This window comes from Antennarius striatus, chromosome 7, assembly GCF_040054535.1.
Source record: "Antennarius striatus isolate MH-2024 chromosome 7, ASM4005453v1, whole genome shotgun sequence".
NCBI classification, from domain to species: Eukaryota; Metazoa; Chordata; class Actinopteri; order Lophiiformes; family Antennariidae; genus Antennarius; species Antennarius striatus.
Window position 1 is genome coordinate 20,239,098 of NC_090782.1, and position 21,403 is coordinate 20,260,500.

General features: G+C 39.8%; 2 protein-coding genes across 8 annotated transcripts; one reads left to right on the forward strand and one right to left on the reverse strand.

The window, feature by feature from the left end:
* Positions 1-699: 699 nt before the first annotated feature.
* On the forward strand, positions 700-15,287 carry ptprc (protein tyrosine phosphatase receptor type C). Of its 7 annotated transcripts, XM_068319044.1 has the most exons (31): positions 750-768; positions 897-991; positions 3,971-4,003; positions 4,964-5,104; positions 5,356-5,388; positions 5,497-5,760; positions 5,861-6,097; positions 6,194-6,307; positions 6,601-6,735; positions 6,831-6,998; positions 7,335-7,481; positions 7,841-8,049; positions 8,142-8,202; positions 8,339-8,447; positions 8,598-8,635; positions 8,866-8,975; positions 9,122-9,212; positions 9,416-9,492; positions 9,593-9,629; positions 9,711-9,808; positions 10,137-10,262; positions 10,472-10,629; positions 11,097-11,232; positions 11,498-11,644; positions 11,824-11,914; positions 12,052-12,182; positions 12,409-12,543; positions 12,656-12,766; positions 12,842-13,002; positions 13,757-13,892; positions 14,881-15,287. In XM_068319044.1, the coding sequence occupies exons 2-31, from the start codon at positions 928-930 to the stop codon at positions 15,145-15,147; spliced, it is 3,765 nt and encodes a 1,254-aa protein (XP_068175145.1). In that variant the 5' UTR covers positions 750-768; positions 897-927; the 3' UTR covers positions 15,148-15,287. The 7 variants fall into 7 exon arrangements, 3 of the variants coding, with proteins under 3 accessions (XP_068175144.1, XP_068175146.1, XP_068175145.1); XR_011036715.1 differs by lacking the exon at positions 14,881-15,287 and adding an exon at positions 13,203-13,435 and having other exon boundaries at positions 700-991; positions 12,842-13,101; positions 13,757-13,893; XR_011036717.1 differs by lacking the exon at positions 14,881-15,287 and adding an exon at positions 13,203-13,320 and having other exon boundaries at positions 700-991; positions 12,842-13,101; positions 13,757-13,888.
* A 1,843-nt stretch (positions 15,288-17,130) lies between these two features.
* On the reverse strand, positions 17,131-20,754 carry abhd8b (abhydrolase domain containing 8b). Its single transcript, XM_068319047.1, has 4 exons — positions 19,958-20,754; positions 19,649-19,819; positions 19,047-19,263; positions 17,131-18,255 (listed from the first exon to the last, which is right to left on the reverse strand). The coding sequence occupies exons 1-4, from the start codon at positions 20,752-20,754 to the stop codon at positions 18,001-18,003; spliced, it is 1,440 nt and encodes a 479-aa protein (XP_068175148.1). The 3' UTR covers positions 17,131-18,000.
* Positions 20,755-21,403: the final 649 nt, after the last annotated feature.

Genomic DNA, 21,403 nt, shown 5'->3' on the forward strand with positions numbered 1-21,403 from the left:
CACTCCTCTCCTTCCTCTTTTATTCCCCATTTTCTTGTGTACGTAAACAGCAGTTAAAGCATTTTTGGACTCCTAGTCAGAGAGCGATGATCAAACGCCGTGTAAGATTAATAACTTTGAAGAGATCTAACATCCTGTATATCACACAGAAAGGACAGCAGAAATGAAGAAATTCACTTCTGGAGCCAACGGCCACATGTTGTCTCTTTAGGCTGGAGAAGAAATACAACAAACAAAGTTGGAAAAGGGAAAAAGCTGCATGGTTTTTCCTTTGCATTTCGATGGAGCACCCTCATACGTTTGTGATTGTGCGACAAGTGCCCGAAAGCTTTTGAGCAGGGAAGACACGATGAGATCAGAGGAGCTCTAACAGACATCAGCAGATTATATGCAGTCCTAATCTGATTTCAAACATTCAACAGAGGCCTACTAGACAGAAGGCCATTACCTGGAAGTCTCCATGTGTGTTCATGTCATTATTTTCTTTCATTTTCTCTAATTATTATGGAGATAAACCACGAAAATTAAGAAAACACATTTTTTAAATGAAATGTTCGAACACAGTGACGACAGATAAAGATCAGATCTGAGAAGACATCTTGTTCTTGGTGTCATAGCTGAATTGAAGCTTCCTGTCACCAATATTAAGGTACAGGCTGGCTCTGTTGGTGTGACATCACCCATCTTGCTTGACTTGAAACCACAGACGAGGTTTTAGTGTTTGGGGAACAAGTCCAGGAAGCTGCGTCGACCGATAAGACAGAAAATGTGTGTAGCTTAAATAAGACATTATCACATACTTTTTTATTTAGGATTAAGTTAAGAATTGGAGATACAGTTTCTATTTGGATTGTGTTTTTCTGCCTGTTGGTTCACGTCGGGACTGTGTTGGACAGTGTGTGGCTGAACACACCCTAACTTGTGGAAATGGCAAGTCCCTGTGGCCTGAAGCTTCTTCTGCTCTGGGCTGGAATCATCAGCTTAACCAACTGTAAGTAACCGAGTGCCAACTCTCAGGGAAGAGACAGTATAGAAAGGAAATGTTCTGTTATGAAGTTGTGTCCTTGTGTTTGTCATCTGAAGGTCTTCCAGGACAGCGAGGCGTGAAATGTCTTATAATAAACTCTCAACTTAGCCGTGTTTGAAGTTTTAGCATATTTTTGTTGCTTATGTGATCGTGTTTATGAGAGAAAGGTGAAATGCTTTCCATGCCTGAGATGGAGACATTAATCTGTCAGGGCGCTTGACAATTTTTCCTTTTCTTTTTTTTTTTTTTTTTAAAAACTGAAAAACATCAACATCCAAAATGTAATAATTTAAAGTAAAAAAAAACAACAACTGAGGGCAGAGATGACAAGGCTCCAGTACAGTATACGTGTCTTTGAGTTGTGTGCCTGTGTTTCTGTGCTACTTCATGTTTCTTAAACTTTTATAAACCTAAGAACACAAGACAATACAGCGCACACTTGTGATGTGAGAATGTAAAAAAAGCTGACAGGTTTGTGAGCCCCTTTGGCAAAAGAATAAAGTTACGCTCAATCAAAGACTGCTTTTAATAAGAAGTCTCTTTTAAACGTGTTCCTTTATTTCATACAAAGCTATGGGAATTTTTGCAATCATGTTTCCTGTTCTGCTTTGATATTGTCTGTATGATGATAAGTGTGTGTGTGTGTGTGTGTGTGTGTGTGTGTGTGTGTGTGTGTGTGTGTGTGTGTGTGTGTGTGTGTGTGTATGTGTGTGTGTGTGTGTGTGTGTGTGTGTGTGAGACAATGTTCGGGGTGTGTCCCTGATAGAGCTTCACTCGGGCCCAAATGGCTGTGTGTGTGATGCACATCTGAGTGTTTGCATGCTGCATGCATGCGCGTCAGAAGTCGGACCACCTTACCGCCTCTTGCATCACTCAGAGTTCTGCTACAGTTCAGCACACTGAATAATTTCTGCTGTTGTCAGCTGAGGCATCTGAACTCACAAGCCTAAATAATTTCTAAAGTCTGTTTACTCGACTGTCTCGTCTTAAATGTCAGTCGGGGCCAGAGTTTGTCATTTGGTTCTAACAGAGGGTCTTTCAGGTGAATCACTCATAGGATTTTACTTTCCCAGCAATGGAGCATCTTCATCAAAAATAATATATTTATCAGAATGTATTTGATAGTATTTAGGCTACGTTTGAAATAATTTTTTACAAATTGAATCAAATTGCTTTCATCGTACCTTTCTGTTGACATCTTCCATTTCACTGTCAAGAAAATTTATAAAAATTTATAAGAAACAAATAAAATTCAGAAAACAATTCCACCAATCCCCAGATCTAAATACATCAGTAATAATTATCTATATTATAATCCAGTTTATTCTTTAAGAATATCCCATGTCTGTAATTGGTTCTGATTAAGAAGCAGTGACTTTAAAATCTTGTTTTATTCATAATATTTTTTGGATCCAACAAAGAGAGAGAATCTTGTTTGTTATTTTTACTTATGAATATTTGCGTACATTCTACATCGTTGGAACATGCATTACTAGTTTTCTCCTCATCAGTCAGATCAGTCCTAAAGGCCGGAGCTCATCTGTGCCCCTCTTTCACTCAGTTTCACCATCTGTGTTAGAGCAGCTGTACATGAGGATGCAGATTTCCATGGTGCCTTCAGCAGTTAACACTTTAGAGTGGATTACTTCCGTGTTCCATTCCGTGTTGCCTTCATTTCCTGACATAGCTCAGCTTGTGAGCCGAGAGAGACGGAGCAAAAGTATACGACATGAGAAGTCATGAAAAAGGGGAAGCACAGGAAGTGTTTAAATTGAAGAAGTGAGGTCAAAAAAATGTTAAAAATACACCACAATTAAAGCTTTCAATGGTGGGCTCATCATGAAGGAGCAGGTGGGAAAAGTACAAGATGATAGTAAGCATGGGTAGAAATAAAGACCAACACATTTTACTGGACCTAAAAGTGGTTCAGACACATGAGTTTGACCTCTGGTTGTCACTGTTATAACTACTGCTGATGCTGCACCTTCAAATCTCTTCTATACATTTGTGAACCGAAAGGAAAAGCTTCACCTGTACATTTTAACAACTTAAAACCTAAAAAATGTGCTTGGAATGAGTTAAATTATGATGAAAATAGGATTTTTTTATAAGCTTTTATCCTCAGTAGGGAGCGATAGCTTTCAGTTTGTTTGGGTTTTTTTTTTATTACCTGAAATAAATCAAGTCGTGTCTTCTGACGATGAAGAAGTGTAACGCCACTGCAAGGAGCATGAGAACATGCATCGCTGCTCGATGTAGTGTAACGAGAATGTGCTAAACCACATCCTGAGACCTGTTGTTTGACATGAATGCACCCCCCACCCCCACCCTCATTTCTCTTATTGCCATAGTTATAAAGAAACAATGGAAAAACTGCTAAGACATGTTTGCAAGTATTTTATTCCATGCCGTAATATGCTAACAGAAGTCATGTTGAAATCTAGAATTTGGTCAAATTATTCTTACGTTGGATGAGTACAACATAAAGAATCATATATAATATAAAACTGTATGTTATTTCCACTGACTAAGAACACAGATATAATGATGGAGAACCCGTCCCGTACACGTTAGCGATTAGCCCAAGCTAAAACTTGTGTTGTGAACTATGGCGAGGTGTTCGCTTCTCGTGCAGGGCAGGAAGTAGCGGTTGCCTGCTGGAATAGCAAATGTGGCTCTTTGCTCAATTGCCATAGCAACCAGGTTGTACAGCGCTGTTTCTCAGTGACTTTAAGATTAAAAGCCACGTTTTCCTCCTTCTGACCCGATAAGGCCTCGACCGTGCAGGAAGGATTTTATCAGTCAAATGACGTTGGACACTTCAATATAACTTCATATGCTTTTGTTAATGACTTTTTGTTGTTGCTAATTATTATATACAGTGTGATTTTCACAACAAGCTGCTTTGACTTACATTTTTTTTGTCTTATTTTTAAATTCCAGGTCAAACGCCAACAAGTAAGCAGAACACAACAAGTGAGCAACACACAAATGATCTAAAAGACAGAACATAAATGTTAAATTGCTTTTACTCTTTGTATGCCACTGGAGGTGTGATAGTTTCACCTCAGCCTCCCACTAGCTCGCCCTTTCTTTAAGCTGTCCCGTCTCCTCGTGAACTTAATGGAACAAATGTCTACAAAATTTCCTGAAATGAGTAGATCCTTAGTTTGACTGACGTAGAGCATGTGAAGTTTGCTTGACATGGGCCTCTGAAGGTAAACTACTTGTTGCTTGCTGACGACCCGTCAGAGTAGAAAAGTTAGTTCACAGTTACACACATAAAAGTGTGAAACTATTTGTGTTATTGCTCATTTCAGAAAATTTCTGAGCACTGTAGATTACTTGTGTTATATAGTGTGCATAGATGTACTGTAGATAGTTTTAATTCACATTAAACGTTCAGTGCATAAAGTCAAGACCTGTCATTTCTGATTTGCTTGCTTTTAAATTGAACAATAAGTAGCTGCATAACATGTATTTCTTCCATTTAATATATAAATATATGTGTGTGTGTGTGTGTGTGTGTGTGTGTGTGTGTGTGTGTGTGTGTGTGTGTGTGTGTGTGTGTGTGTGTGTGTGTGTGTGTATATACACACATATATACAGTATATGAACTGTGTCAATGTAATGAATATTGTTTGGCATTCAATTAAAAAATATTTTATACCTTTATTCAAATTTGCTTTTGACAAAATGAAGCTAGCTGTAAATCATCGGGCAGCCTTTTTAAGATTTTGTTCTAAAGTGAAGCTACAGTCACTTTCTGATCTTAGCTGCCATCAATGCAGCAGTGATGACCCCACATCTATTAGTGATGTAGGATCGAGCTTTGTGGTGATGAGTACTGTATGGACGGATGTCTCTTTGCCTGGACGGCAGATGTTTCAGGCCTCTTGCGTCCACACACCAAAGCAAATTACACTTTTCTTCCAGCGACCAGTCAGTCCATCACTTCTCTACCTTCACCCACTAAGACAGAAACTTCTGTCTCGCCTTCGATAACCGGCCTCAAACCTACACTCACCACACCAACCACCACCATAACCTCCTCTCCCAAACCATCTGTCTCATCTGGTAACGTATTGATCCTCCTTGGTATTATTAAGTGTTGTTTTCAGTATGATATCCTGAAAGTGTCAGGGTTAGGCAGGGAAGTATTACTCCTCAAGGATGACCTGCAGCATGTTCTACATCTTACAGACACTGAGTAACCTTCTACCAAAATCTGACACTTACCCAGTTGTCCTAGTTGTGTGAGACTATAATAAGATTAAGGTTATCACCATTAAATATCCTTTTCTAATTTCTTTAAATGCATTTTGCAGCCACCACAAAAGCACCCCCCCCAACTTCAGAGTGTGAGTAGTCAGACCACCAGTGGGTCCATTTTTAATCTTTCTCTCTGGATTTTCTCTAATGATTTGAATTCACTCTGATGTTTCATAATCTTGTTGATTTGTATGCAGGCTCTTATCGTGTCGAACCCATTACGTTTGGTTTTTCGATCACCATTACAAGATCTATCCCTGGAAATTACACCATATATATTCAGAAGGATGGACAACTTGTGCGATCGGAATCAGGTGTCATCTCAGGACCGACCGCAACAAAAGAAATTAAACACCTACAGCCCTGTACAGAATATTATCATCAAGTGGAGATTATTACCAATTCTGGCAAAATAGTAGATTGCAGTGCCACCATGAATAAACTCCAAACAAGACAACTTAGTGAGTAAAAATAATTCAACCAACTTTATTGCATCTAAGTTTCAGTCCACTTCAAAAATCAGACTTTGTAAAATTTTTGTGCATCATTTGTCTGTTTCAGGAGAAGATGAGATTACAGAAAGCAAGTGCTCAGATGGTCTTGTTTGTTACCGCAGCGACTGGGACATCAGCTCTTCATTAACAACTAACTATATTAAGGCTCAACCATGCAGTAAAGACAGAAAAATATTTTGCATCAAACCTGAATACAATGACATTTGCACCAATTTAAATCTAACCTTCACTTCAGAAGCCTGTGTGAATTCTTCCTTTACAATTACCAGACACATCGATGTTGGTACGTTTAGCAGATTTCCCCTGTATTTTGACCAGCATCTGTTGTAAACAGTACATCATTATGTTTAACCTACATGCTGTTCACTTTTGTCTGCAGAATTTTTACGTCCAGAAGACATAGCGCAGAACCCTCAAACTAAAATTCCTGCAAAAATAGAACCAAACTTACCCAAAAATTGTGCAGATCTCAACGTCACCTACACTTGTTGGGGTAGGTGGAGAGATTAATCATGAACATTAAGAATTGTTTTATGTAATGGTCAGATAAATTTTGAATGATTAAATGCACACCTTCGTAAGAAATATAAGAAATCAGAAATAATGAAAATCAGTTATAAAGTAAAGTGGACAGATCTGAATTGTGTTTTGGTTGAAGAGGAAATAAAGGCACAGATTTAATGAAGTTTTCTTTTTGAATTTGAATCTTATCTCAAAACAAAAATGTAATGTAATGTAATGAGTTTTACTTGTTGAGGACATATTATCATCTTTATGTCTCCTCAGAGAAAGGAAATCTCAGCAAACCAAAGGACGTTTCCATGTTGGAGCCCTTTATAGACTACAGCTGTATCGGTGACGTTGTCTACAAAAACAAAAGCATCACAAACATGACTGCGGTCAACGTCAAGATTGACTGCAGTATGTCGATGTTCATTTGTCATTTTTGCATTGATAATATGTGTGTGTATAAAAGATTAACATCAATGTTCTATATCTATTCTGTGTTCCGACAGATCCTGAAATAAGGCAGACCGTTCAAACCAAGAAGACAAACACAACAGAAAACTCCTTTTGTTTTAGTTGGAGGACCGTCAGTGAGAACTGTGGAGACATGCTTTCCAACCTTCATAATCTTTCTTATAACTGCATGTGTTCCTCTGACCACAAAAATACAAATGACGGTAAGTAAAATGACAGGGATTAAATCTATTTGATTCACTTTAGGAATGTGAATACCCTGACTTGGGTGAAGATGTGACATGACATTATAAAGAAATAATATTGGGGAAGCAGATTCACATTATTGTTATGTAAAGATCAGATTAAACATTTTCTGTGCCATCAACACTGAGCTGAATCTATTTCAAAGAGACGTTTTCACTAAACACTTGATGGTATCTTGACTAAATCACGATGCCATAAAATGTTCAAACTTTCGTCTCTGTCATTGATTCATTCAAACATTTTATGCTGGTGCCTAATTGTCAGCAATAACAAAAGCTGAATCTATATTACAGGTAGAGCTACCCGATGGCCGGAGGGAGGCTTGTGTTGTGTCTCTGGTCTGAAGTCCTTCACCGATTATACCTGTAAAGTCCAACCAACCTACAACAACCAGGATGTCGGCAGGTTGGGTACTGTGCGTCTGAAGACTGATGCTGGAGGTAAATGTCACAAATGGACTAATAAGTCAGTAATTAATCTCAACTAATAACACCTTTCTAATATTTTATGGCCTGTTGCTCCAGCAACCACCGTGACTTACAAAAGCGGACTAAGCAGTCAAGAAGAGAAATGAATGAATGAATGAATGAATGAATGAATGAATGAATGAATGAATGAATGAATGAATGAATTTAGATAGAAATTAAAAATCATAAATTTTTGCCTCGGCCAGTTTGTATCAAAATTCACGACAAGCACAACCAACGCAAGGACACACAAATTAGTGTTAGACCGCACAACATCATCCCTGTGACTCTGTTCGCTGATGACACTGGTTCTTCTTTTCGATCTGTTGCAGAACCGGATAAACCTCCAGAGCTGAAGGTGACTCATCTGGGTAATAATGTGATTAAGGTCTATTGTGAGCCTATCAGGAATTTCAACGGACCTAAGCAGCTGTACATCGCCCATCTTTCCTATGATGGTGCTGAAATTAGCAAAAAAAACAACACATCATGTCATTTTGAATTCGACGATCTGAGTTATTCAACATCCTACACTGTGACTGTACGTATCCTCCTAATTTTTGGTCTCACAAGATTATTCTGATTTTATTTAGCATCTTCACACAAATGCAAACCGATATTCTGTTTTTCCAGGTGAAAACTTTTAATGGGAAGCGTCTAAGCATGGCCACGATGACAAACGCTACCACTTCATGTACGTACAGCACACACACACACACACACACACACACACACACACACACACACACACACACACACGCTCATTTCTCTGCATGTGATGGTTAATGGGAAGGCTGCAACTTTGAAATAATTTCTCTGTGATTTTACAGACAACGATAAAGCTCTGATTGGGGTTCTGGTCTTCCTCATCATCCTCACATGTGTGGCTCTGCTGTTCGTCACCTACAGGATTTACGTCCTAAAGCGCAGAATGACCCAGTAAAGATCATTCAACATATTTTCATCCTCATTTTGACTCAATTGCTTTATTTGTGTGATTGTTTTAGTATGTGCAAACATACTTTATGATTTTATTTTTCTCAACATAAATTTCACGTGATTTGAAGCCAAAATGATCTTTTCTTGCAGTGGCATGAATGAACATATGATGCTGATTCCAGGAACAAGTGAGTAGAATTAGATTTTAAGTTTTTTCCTGGGTTCGCTATCAATAAGAACATTTAAGTAATTCATTCACATGTAGCAGCTACTGATTTCCGATGAGTGACAGTCAGATTCACAGGATCTATTCCTTTTGTTTCCTATCATGAGGCATATCTGAGGAGAAATCACTCAACAACTCCAATACAAATATTCCCTCTGCTCTCCTACTGAATCGTTCTGTTTGCTGTTGCAGCCAACGAAAACAACCTGTTGACTCTTGAGCCGATTGCAGCAGAAGTCCTGCTGGAAACATACAAGAGGAAGCTCGCTGATGAAGGACGACTTTTCTTGGATGAGTTTCAGGTCATTTTAATATCTTTTTTCAGGAATGTTCCTTTGGTGTAGTTCTTTTTGAAGTTGGACCAAGTAGGTTGGATGTGCGTATTGTGGTCTCAAAACAATTTCTCTTTATTGGTCTTTTCCATTTACATTTTTTCTTCTGTTTTCAGAGCATCCCAAAAATATTCTTCAGGTACAGCATGAAAGAAGCCAAAAAGCCCTGCAACGCCCCCAAGAACCGCTACATGGACATCCTGCCATGTGAGTCTGTCCAACAACGCTGAGTGGATTTTACTCAATTTTTTTATCATCCATCCATCCATTTTCTTCCGCTGAGTTTATAAAATACTTTTTGAACAGGAGTGTCTGAATTCAAAATTCAAATCACTTTCAAATCAACGTGAGATTTTTAATTTCTATGTCTATTACACTTGTATCTTATTACTTCTTCTGTCTTGAGCCAGTTGATTATAACCGCGTGCTGCTGACAACTGGAAATGGAGACACAGGATGCGACTACATCAATGCCAGCTTCATTGACGTATGCAAAACGCTTGTTTGTACTGCAGCTATCAGAATAAACCAACATGTGAACTTTTTCTGACACATCTTGGTGAACAGAATTTCATTTCCTGCTACAGGGTTATAAGGAATCCAAGAAGTACATTGCAACTCAAGGTAAGCTAATTTTCTGTGTGGTTACCACTAGGTGTGTGTGGGTGTTTGTACAGTGTATGTACTATATGGTGTGTGTTGTAGGGCCTAAAGAAGAGACGGTGAGTGACTTCTGGAGGATGATCTGGGAGCAACAGTCTTCTATCATCGTCATGGTAACACGCCTTGAAGAGGGAAACAGGGTGAGAACAGCAGCTTGAACTTTTTGATGGTGACACTGATAAAGAGACATTAACAGTAAAACATCTGCATCATAGCCACTCATATAAATACTGCACAGTATCAGATATCAACCAGACCATTAATCACACACTTGGATCTTCGTATTGTCTCCATAAAATATATTTTCTCCTAGCCCTCACTCTTCCTGGTGGGTTAGCAGGTCGATTATCACATGTATCATATGCATATCTAGCATTTGGGATACTGTGCTTAGTCTAATGCTGCTGCTTTGTTGCCCATTTGCAGAATTTGCCGGTTGCTCTTTCTCAAATCTCTGTTGTGTCACAGGTCAAGTGTGTGCAGTACTGGCCGGAAGAGGTCAAAGATACAAAGAACTTTGAGGAGTTTATAGTGAAGCTGACCTCAGAGGACCACTGTCCGGATTACACCATTCGCCATCTCAGTCTGAATAATGTGAGAATAAAATATGATAATACAGTATATGGCATCCACAGAGTCTTGGTTTTTAACCTCCAACTCTTCTATTTTAGTAAATAGCTATTTCATTACTGTACGATGAAACTGGTGGAAAATTTTTCATTGTTTTACTTTGCCACTGATACTACTCTGTGTATGTGTTTTGTTGGGGGGGTTTTTGTTTTGTTTTTTATGTGTGTCTACAGAAGAGGGAGAAGAACTCGGAGCGGGAGGTGACCCACATCCAGTTCATGAGCTGGCCAGATCATGGCATCCCAGAGGAGGCACATCTCCTCCTGAAACTGAGGCGGCGCGTCAATGCGTTCAAGAATTTCTTCAGTGGCCCCATCGTCATTCACTGCAGGTTATTACATCCATTCACACAAAAAAACTGATTTCGCATTGTTTCCATACCTTTTTCCAGTCTTCATCCAGGCATGCAAAACCTAAAAATACATTGCCTGCTAATTTCCTGAGTATTTAGTGCACTGCAGACTAAACATGTACTGCATATTTTGTACTGATTCCATACTGAATACCTACGCATTGTAATGACTACAAAGTTTGAACTATCATAATCTTAATTCTACTCTAAATATCACCCCCTACAACACAATTTGTTTATCACTGATGGACGTAGACATACACTGTTGAATTGGTTTAACCGTGCACCATAAACACACATGAATATCATACCAACTCAAATTTTTTATGGTGTCTATAATTAATAAAAGGATAAATAAAAACAGATCAAATGATATCAGTGGGTATGAAGCGACTCCCTCACATCACCTGACGTCTGTACTGACATAGTGTTATGATCTGACGTAGCGCCGGAGTCGGCCGAACAGGGACCTACATTGGCATCGATGCCATGATGGAGGGTCTGGAGGCAGAGGGCAAAGTCGACATCTACGGCTACGTGGTCAGACTCCGCAGACAGAGATCTCTCATGGTTCAAGTGGAGGTAAAATATTCATTTAGATCCGACTCAACAGAATGTACGTATAGAAACCCAGTGTGAGATGATCACTCAATGTCGACTCATCACAAGAGATTAGACCTAAAGTTTTATTCTCTGTAGTCATCAGTTTTGATGCAGTTCAGTTTACACAAGCTGTGCTCTCATGAATGACTCTGGTATGGATTTATGGCTTCATTGAAATTTTTTGTTGCATTCCCAAACTCTATTTTATGAGTTTCTTAGCGTGGAAACGTTTTTCTTCACACAGTCCCAGTACATCCTGATTCACCAGGCGCTGCTGGAGCACAATCAGTTTGGAGAGACCGAGATCGCTTTGCCGGAGCTCCACAGTACATTGAACATGCTCAGAGAGAACTCTGGCAATGAACCCACCTTATTAGAGGATGAGTTTGAGGTACGCACAGAACATTATGTCTCTGTTTATAATAAAATGACTGCAGCGTGCAATATGTGGCAAAGAAACCCACAAATATTAAAGGAGATTACTATAGAAATCGTAACAATTTTGTGACAGATCTTAATGTCGATATAAATGATCTTATACATATATCATCTATCGATATTTCCATTCAGAGACTCCCCACCTTTAAAAACTGGAGGACTTGCAAAACTGGAACCAGAGAAGAAAACGAGAAAAAGAATCGCACTCCGTCAGTCGTTCCATGTGAGTAGCAGCTCAACATAGGGTCAGGTCGCACTTTACCCTAAAGTCTCGAACCATAGCATATCAGGGTGTGTGCAGCATGCACACTGTGCATATTCATCTATGTCCGAGTACATGTAAGCAATTTTCATCCTCAGATGACTACAACCGAGTGATGCTGAAGATGGGTGAAGGACACAGTCGTGACAGCAATGAGGAGGGTGAGGAAGAGTCATCGGATGAGGAGGATGAGGAGCCCACCAAGTACATCAATGCTTCATACATAAATGTATGTTATTTTACTGACCCCCCCCCCCCCGGAAACCAGAACAGGGACAGCGTTTATTGTAAATGAAACACGATGAACTGTGTTTCTCCTGTTGTAGTAGTCGTCGTCTCATTAACTCTGAATGAATGCACATCTTTTATGCAACACAAGTGTAATTACATTCATCTCATTCAATTTGTTTGGACTGTGTACAACAATACAAGGATGTGTTTTCCTGCCCACACAGGGTTACTGGGGCCCGTGCACCTTCATCACAGCACAGACTCCACTTCCAGACACTGTGGCTGATTTCTGGTCGATGGTGTACCAGAAGAGACCATCTGCTATCGTCATGCTCTCCGATTACAAGGAGGAGGATAAGGTATCTTAAATACGGAGTGTGTATGTAGTTGTGTGTGCATAGAAGATCCCTGATATGTGTTCTCTGTATGTGATATTTTTTAAACACACTTACCTTTGCCGTGTTTTCCCAGGGGTCTGTCTACTGGGATGAGAAGACCCTGGAGGACTTTCAGGTGGAGGTGTCGAGCACGGATACCACCCCGACCTTCATCAGACGCAACATGCTGATCCGTCATGTAAAGGTAAGACAATAGTAACCCATTCTGTATCAACCCCCCCCCCTCATTTCAACCTCACAAGTATATTTACCTCAACAGAGGAAAGAGAGTCGGCCAGTAACGCACTTCCAGTTCTTGAAGTGGGAGAACAGGGAGGTCCCAGAGAAACCTCAAGATCTGACAGACATGATTAAGGTCATCAAGCACAGCTTTGGAAGCGGCAAATCATGGAGCGGCGAGTCCGTCGTGGTCCACTGCAAGTAAGGCAACCCACCGAAAATGTCTCATGGGGGTCGTGTTGCATATGACCACAGTGCTTCCATTTATTTCACAAGGAAAAGTCAAAGGCTGAATCTCAGGCAAGGAAAAATCGTCTGATGTTATTTCTATGCTTCCTGATGGATTCTCCTGATTTATTTGTCTCATAATTGGAACATGACAAAGTGTCCCATTCCCACAGGATCTGCTGTTTCTACTCGAGTTGTGTTTATAAAACTCAAATCCAATACGAGTGTGATGTGCCTCCAGAAAAAAGTGAACAGGAGAGCATAGGACCCTGAGGACACTTCCAATAATCTGTTAGTTTAAACATTATTGGGCCCATATTTCTCAAGCATGTATATATTACACCAGGACTGGTCTGAAGAGCCAATGGAAAGGAAATTGAAAATGTCTTGCCTGAGTTTGACAAAGGTATAAAATGTGAATGTTAAGAAAAACATTTATGAGCTGCTCTCCAGAGATCACATGTACAGTATATGAAAGAATAATATACCGGTACTAGTTTAAAAAAGGTGGAATGGAACCATGTGAACCGTGTGGTTCTTTTTTTTTTTTTTTGATGGAAATAAAAAGAAAACCAAAATGAAGCTGCTATTAAATTCTTCTATTTGTAATGCAGAAACTCAAAAGTCAGTAGAAATAAACTTTACATACTAGGATATGTTGTTTTTATGGCAAAAGTGAATTTGTGTAACCGTATCCATTTTATTTGTGTGTTCTCCACTTCCTCAGTGACGGCTCGTCCCGTTCGGGGGTTTTCTGTGCTCTGTGGAACCTGCTGGACAGCGCCGACACTGAGAAGCTGGTGGATGTCTTCCAAGTGGCCAAAACTCTACGCAAGGAGAGACATGGCATGATCTCCAGCCTGGTAAGAAAGGAATCTGCAGGGTGTGATTTGTTGGGGGGGATCAACCCCCCCGCTCCGTTTTTTACATCCCTGAGCACCAGCTATCCCAGTACACCCATTCCTGTACATCATTTGTCTCGTACTGGGAGACAACCCATCAATAATTAAAGAAATATGAAATAACATGAAAGCTGTGACAAAGTTGTATTGTTTCCCAAAACGCTGCTAATAACGGGCCAACAGGTGAGCCAAAAAGGCCACATGAAGTCCGACACCAGAGTAAACTATTCACTTGTTCTTGAATTTTTATTATTTTTATTATTTTATTATTTATAGTTATTTTGACACGACGTGTGAAATTTTAATATATGAGGTGTTAATGTTACGTTTTACAGACCGTTTGCATTACGCTAAATCCTCTTGCCATGTTTTCATGATCGGCCTTTATCCATGGTTCAGAAGCTTAATTAGGGCAGCTTCATTATCTTCATCTTCCACATCGCGCCTGGAACAGAAAATTAAATGTTTCGTGCCTTTTTAAGTTTGTGTTAAATATGAATGTTCAACTGTTCTGAATATACAATCATAGGACCTACCACTAACCTAAAAAGGAGTTAGGCTCTTTCATTGCTTGTTTTTTCATGTGTAACCCCCCCTCAGCCCTCAGTTTTTTTGACAAATTGCACCCTAGGAATTCAGAACATTAACACCCAGTAGCATAAACATAATTCTCAATCAGTCATAGCGGTCATGTTTTCTGCACGTACTATCAAGCATGTGCTTCTATGTCTGCTGTTGTCATTTTCACAGACATATAATTTAAAATTGTGTGCTAAGGTACTTCCATCACCAACACTGCTATAGGAAACCTCTACCATTCAGATAGTTGATGAAGATCAGATATTTATACAGTGTGTTAGTGTACAACAGTTGTGTTTGTCTGCTCTATGGCGCATTCAACCTAATTCATCATTTTAAGTGTTGTTCCTCTGTGTTGTTCCTCCATCAGGAGCAATACCAGTTCTTGTATGATGCACTGGAGGGCGTCTACCCTCTGCAGAATGGGGAAGTGAAAGCAGTGCCTGCTTCTGCAGAAGACTCGCTCCACATTGTCGATGAAACCGCAGTAGCAGACCAGCCAGCTAGCACTACCAGCAACGACCAGCAGGAGGCAGCTCCCCGTGAAGCTGGAGGGAAGGCAGAAAATAAGGAGCCAGAAGAAGACTCTGAGACTACATCACCAGAGGACAGCACTGGTCCCACTGCGGAGGACTGAGGGTGGTGGTGGTGGTGGATGGATGGATGGGTGTTTTAATTTGGAAGAGAAATGCTTCAGCTAAATGCGTTCTTTTAAAATACTTCCTGAATGTATGAACATTTTAAAGTTATAAAACAGTTTCGATTTGTTTATTTAAAAAAAGATTTTAAAAATTTTTTAAGTCCATTTCCAAAATGAAAACTATGAAAATAACTAAGGAAATAATAAAATACTTCTATTTAAATATTTTACCACTGTTATCAAAGTTTACTAAATGCTGTTATCAAACTTAAGCTCGTTTGATTGACTGTACAGTAAGAGATGTCTATGAACTTAATTGTAATTTTAATACAACACAATGTTGTTTCATAACCCTTTATACATAGTTTATATATTAACTTTCTCACTAAATTAATAGATGCGCTATTCTACATTTATGTATACTGTAGTCTAAATAATTTAGTCATTAATTTCCAAATTTATGCGACACGGTGACATTTCACTAAAATAAACATGAAATAAATGTAAGTTTTTATCAGTGGTGTGAACTCCTAAACAGCCACCACTAGAGTTCCCTTCAGCACCAAATTACTTAATAATTCCAGGTATTTTTGCGGAGCAATAAATGAATATCAGGGAAGCAGTCTCTGAAAAGCAGCGTTCAAGATCAGGAAACCCATCCTTTCTAAATAAATACATATACAGTAACGCAGAAAAACAGATGTCAAGCTGCTGAAAAGCAAGTATAATTGACTTCTGAACATTTTAAATCAACAGTTTATGGGATTCTGGTTAAAGGCAGTCACAAACAGTAAATAAATTAAGACACACAAGATGTAAGATGAACAATTTCCACTCATTCAAGACGATCGAATGAACCAACAATTAATGAGTCTCAATGCAGACTGTTTCTCTGATCATAACTGCATCTTTAAAGGACTCAGTGACCACTGTCTTACAGTTTCTGTTGCATCTTTAAACTTCTTTTACAGAAAAAAGTACACTCTATGAAAGGGTTATCTTTGGAAAAGAAATTCTTTTCATATTTATAGACACATGTCTACTGCTGCAGTAGACATGTGTCTATAAATATGTCATTTAAACATGTCATCTAATGTAAAGAGACACATTTTGGTTGTGGTCTTTATTCAAGTGAGTATTAATAGCTTAATACTCACTGTCTAGACTGTGGACTTCATTTTTACCACATATGAGTGATGTTAAATTGTCTAAACATCAAACTTAACAATATGCATAACAATGAGTAAAAACATGTTTTGTACAAATACTAGTAAATTTAACATTGTTTCTCTGGGTAAAAAATAAATAAAATAAAATAAAAACACATTGCAAAATAGCATAGGTTTAAAAACAAATAAATACCTTATAATAACGTAAGAACATTCATGTAAACATTCTAAGCACAGACGGGTACAAATCAAAAATAAATTCATACATTCATCTTGTTGAAGATGAGATGACCGTAATTGTCTCGTCTTCAGATGCTTACCCGCTTATCCCAGTTTACGCTGGACCCTATCCCAGCTGCTACGGGCAAGAGGCAGGGTACATCCTGGCTGCATCTCCAATGCATCATGGGGCCAAAATTGTAAAATGCATTTCTGAAATGTTTTGTATTAAAAAGCTGCAAAGAAACTGCTTTTTCAAGGGAACCTCAGGAACCAGTAAAGCAATAGCTTTCTAAAGCTGCATGAAATACTTTTTTTTAGTCATCAAAAATGCTGCAGTACAGGGCTACAGTGTAAAAAGGAATATATTGAGATGATATTAAAACATATTTCTGTTGACTGTTTTTTTGCACTTTTTCTTCGCTTCCAGTATTACTGGATTGAGCAGGACTCACTTGAGTAAATGCAAATTTATGCAAAAACATTTGTTTGCAGTTGAACACAACAAACAGCAATAGCGTGAGGCTAATTCTATGATATTCTATGAATTCTGTGAAAAAATAAAAAACTGTTTCTCCTCATAAGGACTTACAAAAAAAACACAGAATGGCCCTCATGGTAAATATCCAGTTCTAAAGCAAAAGCTACCTTCTATTTGCCTGCACCTGTTATTTAAGCAACTGCAATGAAATAATCTCGATACAAAATTTCCCCCAACACAAACAAATATAGACATTTCACACTACTGTGTCAAGTTTTGATGACCAATAGATGACCCTGGAGAGTTTTGAGAATGTTTCATCTCTGGTGCTGCTTTATTTATGGAAATCTGAAGAGTAATTCACTCACTCATTAATTCATTCACTCATTAATTCATTCATTAATTCATTCATCGTCTTGAAGACGAGATGATTGCAATCGTCTCGTCTTCAGCTGCTCATGCTGGAGCCTGTCCCAGCTGGCTACGGGCAACAAGCAGGGTACATGAGTCGCCATTGCAACTTTCATGATCACATTTTAGGAATGACAAAAAAATCAGACTAGGCAATCATGTATTATCCTCTCCCATATTGAGCAGTCAGTATGGCAGGCCACACATTTTGATTTGTCCAACAGAATCGTGGCTCTACATCAGCCTGGCATCGACATTTCCACCACTTCAAGGCACAGCTTTATTTTTCCTGCCATATGTTGAGAAACTGGAGCTGTAAGCTGAAGAATAGACTTGCAGCATTGATAGTGGAGCATGATGTCATCTGTTCTTCATCACAATCACCAATATAACAGCAAAACTTTTTTAAAACCATTTCTCTATTTGCCAAACCATTACCTTGTCTATTTCCAGTAAACTGACTCCTCATTCCAGGCCCAACAGCCAAACACACTCATGTTATCAGGACTCACAAAGATCGTGGCCACCCATGATAACACCGACAACTGCTGGAACAATCAGTTTTCACATTCAGTCATTTCTCGTCCTTGCTGACTGGTTAGCGGTCGCAGGTCGGACCTTGTAAGGCTCAGACGCAGCAGTGGTCTTGTCGGGTCTGGCTTTGGCGGTCTCTGGACGTGTTTTGGACTCTTTCTTTGGCTGCGGAGGGGTGGCTGGTTCCCAGAGGAAGAACTCATGCAGGAGTGTGTTGACTGCCTCAGGACACTCCATCATCACCATGTGACTACCGTCCTCCAGGACCTTCAAGAACGCCATTAGGAGGATCTAACAAGTTGGAAAAAGATTATAGAAATTACATAGCGATAGAAATTTCTGAATTATGACCAACGTACTTAAAAACAAGAAATTTTGGTTGAATAATGAAAGAAATTTGATATTCAATACTATCAATCTTGTCTTGTTAAAATTTGCAATTAGTCTTCAAAAATGGAGCAAATGTCTTGACAATTAACCGCCACACAATCAAATGTCAAGCAGTGAAAAGGTAAACGTGGAATTGTTGGCTTTTCTTTGAAATTTTGTTTTATGAATAATTCAGAGTGGAGCTGATCCTTTATTTATAACTCCCAAAAATACAAGTTAATAGAAGTATTTGAAACGTCATCTTTGTAACTAATGGAATTTCAATGGCATCAAAAATTTAGATTTCTTGGGGGACAATTAGTGACTACAAAACTGCTAACACAAAAACTTACAAAACTTACACAAAACTTACAAATTACTCTTTTATATTGTCAGACGAGGGAACTTGTGAGCAAATATTTGCTATTTCTACCTCAGCATCACAAAGAAAGAGAGATTGTTTGATTGCTTGCTCCTCTTTTAGCTCAAAAGCTCCTGAGGGACAACGTCTGTTTTTTGAGCAGCTAAATGCTCCACTGTGTTCACCACACTGCCTCTAACTTTATCTGTTTTTTTGTTTGGTGTCAAGCAACACAGTGAACAACAGAATCATCACAGCTTTTTTGCAGAAAACGGCTGCCTGCTGCACCTGAATACAACTTTGTTAAAGTTGTCCACAACAAACACAGGGGAGATCGAAGAAGCCCACTTACCTCTGCCATTCGCTGGTCTTCTTCAATGGGGACAAACCTGTCGTGCATGCCGTGAACCAACAGGATGGGCACTGTGAGCTCAGCATGGTAGACCTCGTCCCCCTCAGGCCAGTACTGCCCGCTCATCATGGCGCGGAGTACGAAGGACGAAACGTTGAAGGCATTGCTGTCTTTGAGCAGCTGCTTCTCCTTGGAGCTCTGGTGGGCAAATCCAGCCCTGTATGGGGCAAATCAGGGCAGATATACCTGAATGACAAATGGCTTCAAAATGCTTTTAAAACTTCCTTTCTTTTTGTCCTGTTGGGGGTCGCCACAGCGTGTCAACCTTCTTCCATTTCGTTTTCCACAGGTCAGACAGCTGGTTAGTCTTTTGAAGCAATGGATTTGTCTGGTTCAAGTTTAATTTTATATTTTATGCGGCACAATAAAAGCAGGCACAGTAAAAAAAATGAAGGAACCAAGCACTCAGCCCTGTGGTACCCCATACATTTATACATAAGACAAAATAATGTAGTGCAATAAATTAAAGCATACATGATATATAATATCTGTTTCAGTGTTATGTTTCGTTTATGCTATCGTTGTGTCGCCACCCGCCTTACTTGAGAAAGCTCCATGTCAGCAGCGGGGAGAGGCAGTGCAGCACACAGGTAGGCAGGTTGAAGATGGAGCAGAGGCTGGGCTCCAGAGCCGTGGGACCCCCTCCGTTGATCATCACCATCTTGTGGATCTGTTCCGGGTATTCGTGGGCCAGGAAGGTACAGAACGACACGCTGGACAAGACAGAGCAGACGACGTACTGCAAGGCATGCTCAAAACAGGAATGTGTTTTAGAGTGGAAATTGGCCATTTATTAGAGAACTATTTTACTATATTGACAACTGAGATGCTATAATTGATCTTAAATTTACCCATAAGAATGTCCAATGAGGATGTTCCTCTTGCGTGCGTATCTCTTAAAGATGAGTCTCATATCCTCAGCCAAGGCGTAAAACGTGTACGCAGCAGCGATCTGTGGCGCGGAGCTGGAACCGTGACCTGCCAGGTCTGCAGCGATCACCTCATAGCCCTGCTTGGAAAAGAAATCCAACTGGCTTCCCCAGATATCCAGCGAGCCTCCCACTCCGTGGATGAAGAAAAGCGCCACGTCTGGATGCGTCCCTTTACAGGCTGATATCTTCCTCTCGCAGTCGATCACCACAGTGCGCTTTGGTTTCCACTTGTGCTTCCTGGCTTGCTGCACCTGATCGGCTTGAGGAGCCGCAGCAGCATCTCCTCCTGCTCCTCTTTCACGTGTCCCATCTTTTCCAGCTGTAGGATACTCTGACTTGGTCTCAGGTAGGCTGACGGGCGGTGAGGAGTTTCCACAGTCTGTCATTTCAACCTCCACAGTACTGTTTGGTTCTGTGTTCCCATTTTGGCAGCTTTTCAGCTCAGCACTCGCCCTTTCGCCCAAGTTCTCAATAAAAAGCTGTCCATTACGATACACGGTGATCTTTCGTTTGCAGCTGACACTCCCGCCCACCCCGGTGGGTTCCTCCACCATGGGCCGGTCAGGAATGATATGTCGAACCCGCAGGACACGACCCGGCTTCACCTCCACAAACTCGTAGCCATCGGCTGATTCTGATGTCTCCACAGGAACCACGATGTTTGTAGACCTTGAGCACAGGCAGCACAGGAGACCCTCCATAAAGGTGGTCAGCATGGCCGCCAGTCTGCAGGGAATACATTCGTACTTGTTAAGACATTATATCTTCATTTTAATTCCTCTATAAGTAAACTGGTGAGATTTTATATCCAGTTTGCTAACAAAGATGTAGGTTTTTGTGTTCCTAAAAAATAATAACTTATATGAACATGAGTTATGAGCCTCCATCCCTGGATTACTTTATCATTTTTAAGAAACATGACATTCAATTCTTATTTTAACTTCAAAGCGACTTTAAATCTGTATGTCGAACGGACAGTTCAGCCCACTACTGCATGCAGGTAAACATGATATTGTGCATTTACAAGCATCAAACTCAAACCCTTGGGATTTTCTGTCAGACTTTATTGAGCAACGTCTTCCTTCAAGCACAGACTTTGGGGGTATTAATAGACGGGTACGGTAATAGCTCCCTGGGTTAAAGCTGCCCACCATGTGATCACTCTGCTGCAGCACAACCAGCCATACCTCCAGTCAAAACAACAGAACAACTAGCAGCTCTAAAATGGCACATGTATGACGTGTGGTTGAGTTACTATACTTCATATGTGATATGAAAGAATAAAGGAGTTAGATTATTGTCTTGGTATAATAACAAACACTTTGACATACCAAGATTCAGCAAAATATAATCCATGGAATTCAG

Bases quoted from the DNA above. Each gene is read 5' to 3' on its own strand.
- ptprc (XM_068319043.1), top strand. From the start codon at position 928: ATGGCAAGTCCCTGTGGCCTGAAGCTTCTTCTGCTCTGGGCTGGAATC. The intron at 10,630-11,096 runs GTTATTACATCC...GATCTGACGTAG, and splicing joins CCCATCGTCATTCACTGCAG to CGCCGGAGTCGGCCGAACAG. The intron at 11,645-11,823 runs GTACGCACAGAA...ATTTCCATTCAG, and splicing joins TATTAGAGGATGAGTTTGAG to AGACTCCCCACCTTTAAAAA.
- abhd8b (XM_068319047.1), bottom strand. From the start codon at position 20,754: ATGCTGACCACCTTTATGGAGGGTCTCCTGTGCTGCCTGTGCTCAAGG. The intron at 19,820-19,957 runs GTAAATTTAAGA...TGTCTTGTCCAG, and splicing joins CTCATTGGACATTCTTATGG to CGTGTCGTTCTGTACCTTCC. The intron at 18,256-19,046 runs GTAAGTGGGCTT...CCAACTTGTTAG, and splicing joins AAGACCAGCGAATGGCAGAG to ATCCTCCTAATGGCGTTCTT.